General features: G+C 34.5%; 1 protein-coding gene across 1 annotated transcript; it reads left to right on the top strand.

The window, feature by feature from the left end:
- Nucleotides 1-9890, top strand: LOC142336537 (uncharacterized). The gene is made up of 3 exons (XM_075385446.1): nucleotides 1-298; nucleotides 3680-3838; nucleotides 9397-9890. Exons 1-3 carry the CDS (start codon nucleotides 1-3, stop codon nucleotides 9888-9890), a joined length of 951 nt encoding a protein of 316 aa, XP_075241561.1.
- The last annotated feature ends 183 nt before the right edge of the window (nucleotides 9891-10073 follow it).

The following is a 10073-nucleotide window of genomic DNA, read 5'->3' as shown; positions in this document are numbered from 1 at the left end:
ATGCACTATGTGTGGTTAATTCTTTGCATACCTGCCAGTCTTTTTGGTGCGTATCGCTCTTTGCGTTTATTCATATCACTTTTGGCCCAAAACGAATCAAATCGCAACAAAGATTTCGAAGTTTGCTACTGTCCCCTAGTGTCTTCTACTTTCTTCATGTGTTTGGCAACGTTTTTCGTCAAAGCCATCGCTGGATCAAAAATGGTGGAAAGTTGCAACGAAAGTCTAATGCAGTTCTCCTTTTCCCTCATTGGGGGTGCAATGTTGCAGGTTGCAATCAATTGGCTGGAGGTTGCAGGTAAGGAAATTTTATTTAAGATTCACTGATTTATCGCTGATAAAGATTTTAAGTTTCAGAACCCAGATAGGAATGACAACTAGAGTGGCCAAAATGGCTTCCTGATCAAACTTTGTCAAAACTATTGTCCGGTATAAAGTCTTTTCGTTCGCGAACGGCTATCCAGGCCTTTTTTGTTTTGTGAATAACTAACTCAATGCGGGCGCTATTTGGATCTGCTCTTATGTGACTTCGGTGCGCGAGCAACTTGGGCTAAAATTTCAAATCAAAATCCTAGAGAAAACGAATATTGAGTCAATGATCTGTAAAAAGACTGGCCAAAATTCGCTAAAATATCAAATTTATTATCAATCCCGAACAAAAATTGTTTAAAGTTGGACATATTTGATTTCGCTTTGGCATACATTAAGGTGAACCAAGTTTTAATTGCGAGGTTGTTGTAAATGAAAGAACATCTCAAGAAAATCTGTGCATAGAACACAAAAAAGTCTAATAGATGACGCTCCAAGCAAGCAAAACGACCTGAAAAAAGACAAAAATAAGTAAAGAACAAGTTCTCAACCATGTCAAAAAGCAATTTTAAGCAGCCGGTCTACCTATGCAAATTTTACAAAGCCAGCAAACTTGGCACTTAAAGGAAAAACTGTGATTTGTAATGAATTACCCAATTTTGTTAGGCTGCAGAATTGGCCACTTATGCACTGATGCAAAAGTATTCATTAGTGTGTTCCTGTGTTCACCCAATCCAATATATATAAAGATAAAGAAAAACTTTCATTAATGAAGGCGGACAAAAGAGCTATAATTTTTGGACAATGAACGGGGTGTAGGATAATAGGCAAAAACTCGATAGGGGAAGCTATTTCGCAAGCCATTAGCAAAAATATTCCACAAACATTTAGTGGAAATTATTCGAACACCAAATAAAACACTTGCAGTCTATACTTCAAAATAAGTTTGACGCTACAAAGTACTCAAGTCTCTCTAACAATGGTCTTATCATGATAATAGCTTACAAAAACACCGAAAACGGGTTTTTAATGTTGTAAATTTGCAACCCCGTACTTAACGCCAAGTCAATATCAGTACTGGGCAAGTCTAATTCAAAGTCTCGATATCAGTACTGATTCAGAGCTATGATCATCACAGATTTAAGACTTTTCAGACTTGGCCAAGACTTGGCAAGTCTAAGCCAAGTGCAAAACTAAAGTTCCGTACAGGGATCGAAACCATGCTCTCCCTCTCACAAGCTGTTTGTTCTCCTTACTGCTCCATTGTGACTGTTGCGCCGTTAAAATACGCTTGAAAGAAGCAAATTTCAAGTGAGAAAGCGAGCAAATTATACTACATGGGAGACTTGCATTTACTATTGCTCAGTATTGATTAACACTTGAAGTTTGGTACGGGACACTTCAATTTATATCCCACAATTATGCTAATAGTTTTTTTGAAGTTACCCGCGCCACCATAGCTCTATAATATTAAGAATAAAGTATTTTCTGAAAAAATAAACCCTTCACTCTTTCCGCAGTAAGTTTTAACAAAAATTCTCTTCTCAGATTTTAACATAGGTTGTAAAAAGGATGTGAAAAGCTAAAAAGTGGTGCATTATACATTATATCTACTCTTTTTTAATGTTAAAACAATTGTTTAGAGACATTGGTGTACTTTGTAGCGTCAAGCGGCTATTGAAGTGTTTTGATTGGTTTTCGCCAAATTTCCGCGCAAAGTTAGTTGAACATATTCGCTTAATGGCTGCCAGTTATCGATTTTTTGCCTAATCTCCCATCACCCAACAAACACAAGCCGCTCTTAAGAACTTGTAAAGTTCAACTTGAAATTGCAATCGACCATTTTTTGATTTGGAAATGCAGTGTGTGTCAGGTGCTTATCTTTGTTCTTTCTCTTTTACAAAAAAAACCAGGGCGCAGTATTTGATAATTAACGGAATAGGCAGTAACGAAATGGATAGGCAATTTCGTACCAGTTTGCAATGTTCAATTGCTTTCTTAAAAAATTTTAAAACAGCTGGATATTCATTTCAAATTTTCTGCGCTCGTAAAGTTATTTTTTATTGTCATTGTATGACAAAAACAGTTTAAAAGCTTGTGTTCAAAGTCATACTGATCGTTTGTTTTCACAGATTCAGTAACGAATTTTTAGTTTAAACCATCTGTAAGAAAATTAAAATGATACTTGACGAGATAATTATAATATAAAAATCGAAAATCCTACCTATTGTCTCGATGCGCTTATGAAAATTATTTTTGTCTGATTTGTTGTTCTTTCTCAAGATTACAAAAAACTTCAACTATTTCAGGGTAGTCATTCATTAATAGTTGAAATTCTTGAAGAGGTTGGAAAAGTTCAATAATTTTTTTTTTGCGAATGCAACAGCTGACTTGAGGAAATTTGAGTAAAAAGATGCTCAAAGAGGAACCTGGACTGTCATAACTTTTAAAACGCTTTTCAAAATTTTGCCAATGTATTAAACAAAAAAATCACTTTTGACTTTGTATTACTATCTTAAGTTACCATTTTGTACTGAGTGGTTTAAAACAAAACAGCCGCTTCCTCTTAATTCCTTAATGAACTCCCAAAATATCATTTTGAATCACAACAAAAAAGGAAATAAATTGTACTATGGAAAATATGCCTTCAATGGTCCCAAACGTTCTTTAATTATGTTTTGTTTCTTAGTTTCTTAGCATATATATCATTTTTAAAGCATTTTAAAGCTCTATTGTTTTCTGAAGTATTGTTTCTTTAAGAGTCTGTAGATTTAATGACTTTTCCTTTTCGTTTCAAACGGAAACAACCGGCCATTGTTTGAAAATACGTTCAAATGTTAGACAATTAACTTAAAAATCTGTTCTTGTTCAACGCAACAGCAGCTTACAAATATATATCACTTTCATTACTCTTAGCAATACCTTCTACGTCAACCTCCAAGCAGTTGAGTTATAATTACAATTAGCTAATTGCATCTGTAAAAAACAATACAAACTAATCCAAGTTGTCTTGGTAATGTGGTGCAAAAATGTCGCATTTATTTCGTTTAAAAAATCGGTATTCTAGCATTTTAAAGTTGCTGCATCACTCTTTGGTATATATTTTCCTGCTCTACAGTTCGTTAACTTGATATGCCTTTCTTTACTTATAACCAGTTTTTGTTTATTAATCCAGCATAAATAAAAATCTGTCAGGATTTTAACAGAAAATAGCTTTTTGATTATTGAAAAATGTACTACGTGTGGTTAATTCTTTGCATACCCGCCAGCCTTTTTGGTGCATATCGCTCATTTCGTTTAACCATATCACTCTTAGCCCGAAACGAGTCAAACCGCGAGAAAGATTTCGAAGTTTGCTACTGTCCTTTAGTGTCTTCTACCTTCTTCATGTGTTTGGCCACGTTTTTTGTAAAAGCTATCGCTGGATCAAAGATTGTTGAGAGTTGCAACGAAAGTCTGATGCAGTTTACCATTTCACTAGTTGGGGGAGGAATGCTACAGGTTGCAATCAACTGGTTAGAAGTTGCAGGTACTTAAAAAAAGACACTTTGTAAAGTTTGCGTTGAGTGTTTATTGATTTCAATAAACGTTGAAAAACGTGCAATCGTTGAAAACCTTGGCTTCAACTGTATTTCATAAGTGGATCTTGCTCAAATAATAATGTTGAGATAGCGTTCAATTAGTTCAAATGTAGTGATTGCACGCGGTCACAATTATGCTCTCCCATAATCAACGAAGTCACAAGATTGATTGAAACTAATGCTTTAAAATGATGGCAAATCGGGTTTTCAGTTTCGATCGTTTTCCAATTTTTCTGAAGCCGTGGTGTCTTCGTGTTTCTCATTTTGTTGAGAATCATAGCTTTTTATGTTTGGTTTGTTAATTTTTTTTCAGGAGTGTCTTTACATGCTATCGTGTTTCTAGTTGGGGGGTTTCAACGAAGATTAATCCTTTACCTTACTTGATGATCATCCTATTTTCGAATCAATCCTGTGCAATTTTTTAAAATACGGTTTTGAGAAAATTCATTTTTTGAGTTCACATCTCAATTAACGATTTTTTTTGCTGTTTTCGTTGGACTGAAGTGAAATGTCAATGGAGCTATTTGAGCCATTTTTTGTTCTGCAATGGTTGGGGATCAGTTCTTTTCCATTTTTGTCGGTTTTTGATTTCTTGTAGAAATTTTCTGAGCACCTTTATGGAGAATTCGTTGAAGCACCAGCACGTAACAGGTACGGAAAAATGAAAAGATTTCTGAAGATTATGAAATGTTTTTATTCTAATTAAACTAATTTAAATGAATTTTCAAAAGTAAACCTGTATTTGAACCTATTGGTTCTCGAAAATCTTTTTTTTTCAAATTTTATATCTCAAGAAAATTAGTTACTTTGTGCTGTCCTAAACAACTTTGCGTGCAATCGTTTCAAAATCCATCTTGTGCTAAAATATGAATTGTATTTTTTCTATCGCAAAGCAGTGATCGATTAGTTTTTCTGACCACAAAACAGAAATTTGATTTCAGCAGGAAAAATACGTTTCCTACGAAAAGTTGTTTCAGGCTCATATTTGTTAGTTGATGCATTGGCTGTTTTAGGGTTTTATGGTTTTTCACAAAATCGTTAAGGCTTATTTGAATTGATACGGATACAAACTTTTAAACTATAATAGGTTCTAAGATTTTTTTTTACTAGTTTTCGGTGTTAAAAACAGACTGGTTTGCTGTAATACTTTCTGCTCTTAAACATTGAAAGTTTGCTCTAATTAGAATATTGCATTGATGTATTGCTAGCCAGTCGATCATAAATGAATTCGGCTTCAATGACTTACTGCTGACATACTCAACCACATAAAAGTCGAGAATATGTTTTTAGGTAATTTCTTTTAACACAATAATATGACACAGGAGCAAAATGGGGTAACAAACCGGGTAAATCACCGAGTAGATGGCGTTACGCAGGAAAAATAAACCTGAACTAGATGTACAGTTTTGAATTAACATTTTTTAAAATTAATAGTAAACAGCGTAAAGAAGCAGTACAGAAAATTAAATGAGCTGATAAGCGCTGAAAATTGTAACTAACTCTGAAAAGTGCGGAGCCGTGAAATATTCAAAGAGGATGTCATCAAATATTTACCTGAACACGGAAAAGGCAATAGGTTAATACATTCGTTTGAAAGACATTCGACCACATGTTAACAACAAAAAGCAGCGTGCCGCCAATTATTGGTTGTACAGGAAAAGATGTCAGAAACTGTCCTGTGCGCAACCATTCTAGATTGTGTTAGTCTCACTGTCGAGCTACACATGACAAAAGATAAAGTTATGAACCGTCACTCAATTTCTGACAAAAGTTTTTGAACAAAAGTTGTATTTCTGTGAGCTGTTGTAAGACTCAGCACCCTTATAGTGTTCTTTGTCGCAGAATAATACAGAAATTCCAGCAACCAAATTGTTTGATCTGCTGAGCGAGAGTTTACCACGTCAAAATCATGTTGTTTTTGCAAAAACTGGACTGGATTTCATAAATACTTTTACGTATATCAGTGCGGTAGAAACTCTACAGAAGACGTACTTGTATCCGTTTGAAAGCTCATAAGAGCAATTTTTTAAATTCAAAATATTCTCTCAAAAAATTAGTTAGTTTTTGTTGCCCTAAACAGCTGTGAGTGCATGCAATCGTTTCAAAATCCATCTTTTGCTAATATACAAATTTTAATTTTTTTCATTGAAGGACAGCGATCGACTAGGTTTCCTTAAACAAAAAACAGAAGTTTGAATAGATCGGGGAAAATATTTTCTCAGAAAATTTGTTTCAGGCTTGATTTGTTCAGTTTTGTTAATCGATGCATTAGGAAATTTAGGATTTTTCAAAAAATGGTTAAAGCTTATTTGAATTGATACGGATACAAGCTTTTAAACTCTAACTGGTTCTAGGTTTTTTTTCAGTAGTTTTTGATTCTCAAAACAGACTGGTTCGGTTTGATATTTTTGAATTGTCATTTTCTGCTCTTAAGCATTGAAAGTCTGATCTGATTAGAATATTGCATAGATGTTCTCAAATGAATGGGGCACCAAAAATGTATTACTGACCTAGCCAGCCGAGCATAAAAGAATTCGGCATCAATGATTTACTGCGCTCATAAGCAACCCTATAAAAGTCGAGACCATGTTTTTTTGAAATATTGACTTTAAACACAATAATATGACAGGAAAGAATGAGCCAAAAAACCGTGGGCTAAATTATCGAGTATTTAGCTGGCGTTACGCAGGAGAACTCATCCTGAAAAAGAGTTAAAGTTTTGAATTAACGTTTTCTTCCTTATTATATTCAAAACGCGTAAACAAGCTGTCCAGAAAATTAAATGAGCTGATAAGCGCTGAAAAAATATATCAATCTCTGAAAAATGTGGAGTCGTGAAATAGGCAAATAGGAGGTTATCAAATGGTTACCTAAACACGTTAAAAGCAGTAGGTTAATACAGTTTTTCTGTTGAGCTACTCATGAAAAAGGATCAAGTTATGAGCAGTCACTGAAATTCTGACAAAAGTTTCTGAAAAAAGTTTAATTTTTTTGAGCTGTTGTAAGACATCGTGCTTCTATGTGTTCTTTGTCGCCAAATAATACTGAAAGTCCAGCAACCAAAATGTGTGATCTACTGAACGAGAGGTTACCAGGTGAGAATCATGTTGTTTTTGCGACGACTGGACTGGATTTCATAAATACTTTTACGTATATCAGTAACGTAGAAACGCTGAACATGCTACAGTTGTTTTAAAGATAACAGGAAACGTTTTACAGTCTCAAAAAATTACTTGCATGGGTAGATTCCCAGGTCGCCCTAGTAAACTGATAATTTTTTTGGCAAGGGTAAAAATTGATCAGCTTATGTTCGGAACAGAAAAAGTGTAGAAGAGCTAAAAGGTTTAAAAGAGCTTGCCTCAAAACTCCATATAGCCCAGAGATAAGGATGATTTATACGCCAATGGATGAGAGTTGAATCCCCCGTCTCCGTGGAGCTGTCTCTGCGAGGATAAGCACTCACTTAACCAGAGCTTCAAGTTGAGGATAGCATGACCATTGTTGGCTTCAATGATTTTATCAAGTAAAGGCTTCGGATGCAAAAAAAGTGGCCAAAGGCAGCAAAAAAGAGTAATGCTGCCATTGAAAACATACATCTGAAATTTGGAAAAATAGGAAATGGTCAGCTGAAAGCAGGTTACTGTGGCCTAATGCTGTTCCGCTACGATTTTACAGAAACCAAAATTATTATCACTATTTTAATTGCATTTTTTTTTAGTAAAAAATAAGCACTCCTCTCCCCACACGTTGAGTGCCAGACTGATGAATTGGCTGACTTAGAAAAACTCAGAAAATTCTTTTGGTTGTTTCATTAACAAATAGATAAGCATTTACGACACAAAATTGTTTCTCAGTTTTCATAGTTTCCTATGTTAAAAATTTACTCATTTGCTTCCATGCTTTTGATTTGTCCCGTCTTTTAAACCTTGAAAGTTTTTATCGCAAAAAGAAGAATGCAAAAATCTTTTCTAGCCCGACATAAATCTTTTAGTCGGGCATTAATTAGGCAATGATGTATTGATGATATCAGTCAGCAAACTTCAAGTTCTAAGACGCACACAGAACTGCAGATATATATTCACAACATATTTCCAGTTCGTCATAAAGTAGAAATTGATTTCACTTCAGTTTGAAAGTGATCATAACAGTTATTAGAACAATCAATTTCCGAAATAAATTTTGATAAGATTTCAGAGGTCTGGTTGAAACAAATGTTGACATATTGTTTTTCTGAGAATGCACATCAATTGATGGGTTTATAACAATGAAATTTTCTATAGTTACTTCGCCTACTACGATTCTCCAATTTAAACCCAAGTCAAGAGGGCCAATTTCATCAATTACAATATCTCTCTCAATCTCCTTCTTGATAATGTATTTTTTAGTAGTTGATTACACTTTCGAAGCAACTTTTTCTATTCTTCCAAAGCAAAAAAAATTAAGAAAATCAAAATCAAAACTAGCCGAGTATTGTAGAAGAGCGTTAAAAACAACCAATTTTATGAATCATAAATAAACATTGCCTTATAAGTAGACAAAAGATTTCACTATTTTTGCACAATCTTGAAAAAATTTATTCTAAATGAACGAATATAATCTTAATGAAAAATAATAGATAAGCATGATCTTTTTAATTCGTTTTAGGTCGAGCTATAGTCTTTTCATAGGTTTTTCCTATTTTTCAAAGATCTGTTAATGCTTATTTGTTTATTTTTGATTCTTTGAATGCTGAATAATCGACCCAGAAACCGAACAGGACCTTAAAATATTTAGAAAATTTAGATGTTTTTGAATACACAGTGAAGGCTAGTCAGCTCTTCATCAAGAAATTTCATTCATTTTTGAACTATTTCATGTCTGAAATCAAATTTCATTCATTTTTGAACTATTTCATGTCTGAGATCAAATTTCATTCATTTTTGAACTATTTCATGTCTGAGATCAAATTTCATTCATTTTTGAACTATTTCATGTCTGAGATCAAATTTCATTCATTTTTGAACTATTTCATGTCTGAGATCAAATTTCATTCATTTTTGAACTATTTCATGTCTGAAATGAAGTCTAATCAATAAACGTTTTAATACACTTTTTTCGATAGGAGATGACTGTTCTGAGGTTGAAACGTAAAAAGGAGCTTACTCAGACACTGCGTCATTAGGACTAATGCACCTATAAGAACCATGATTTTTTTTTGCCCCACGATATTTTGTGCTACCAATTTTTAGCATCTTATCATTTGGTTAAATAAAAATTTGATTTAACATTTTGAGTCAAATAAATGTCCAACAGGATCCTGCGTATGAGGGAAAAAGTAGTGCTAAATTTGTGTCGAGTGTAGGCTGTTCATACTCGAGACCTAAAACTTCAAACATAACCAAGGCTAGCTGAACAATTCTGCTCAGCATCGTCTTACTCGCACCAGCGCAATTATAAACTTATATCTGTTCTCAGAGCTACTGCCTGTTGGTTTCTTAGGAGGATAACCAACAAAAATTCCGTTTAGTGAACGACCGCCAGATTGTGCTAAATGTCAACCACAAACGAACACTTATGGCATTTATACTTATCAGCTTGACAGAATTCATCGTTTCATTCTCGGCTAATGTCGCCAAGAACCAGAACCCTCAACGACAGTGCAACATAATTGACATGAACAACGTCAACTTCGGAATTCTAATGAAACAAATCGTCATTCTCGCAACCTCTAGCGGCATTTTTGCGTATTGCGCTATTCTATCGACATGGAAGCTGGTCTTTCGAACCGGACGAAAGGAGTTCAAAAATAAAGAAGGCGTGCTGAACGTTTTCAGAGACTTCAAATCTCTAATCAAAGAATGCATTCTTGGGTGCAGTTTGTGCGTTGTATTTCTGATCAGGGCAACTTTGCCCATTTTCAGCAGGAAAGACGACCTTCAAAATGCCGAGGACTGGTCGCTGGTATTGAGTATACTGCAGTTTGGGCTTGTAGCGAACTATGATTTTGATGTTGTGAAATAGTCTATGGATCTATTCTGTTATGCCACGATTAGTGGGCATACTTGGGGGGGGGGGGGGGGGGTCAAAATAGATCCTAGTTTACAGTAATCGGTAGTTGAGGTGCGGCAATCATGTGACCTAATTATAGAATGAGTCTTTTTCATTCCTCATTCGAAAATGGATTTTTTCCGTTTGTGCCCCAAT

The sequence above is a fragment of the Convolutriloba macropyga genome, chromosome 3 (assembly GCF_964194025.1).
Source record: "Convolutriloba macropyga chromosome 3, txConMacr16.3, whole genome shotgun sequence".
Classification (NCBI taxonomy): domain Eukaryota; kingdom Metazoa; phylum Xenacoelomorpha; order Acoela; family Convolutidae; genus Convolutriloba; species Convolutriloba macropyga.
This window is presented reverse-complemented; position numbering and strand designations above follow the sequence as displayed.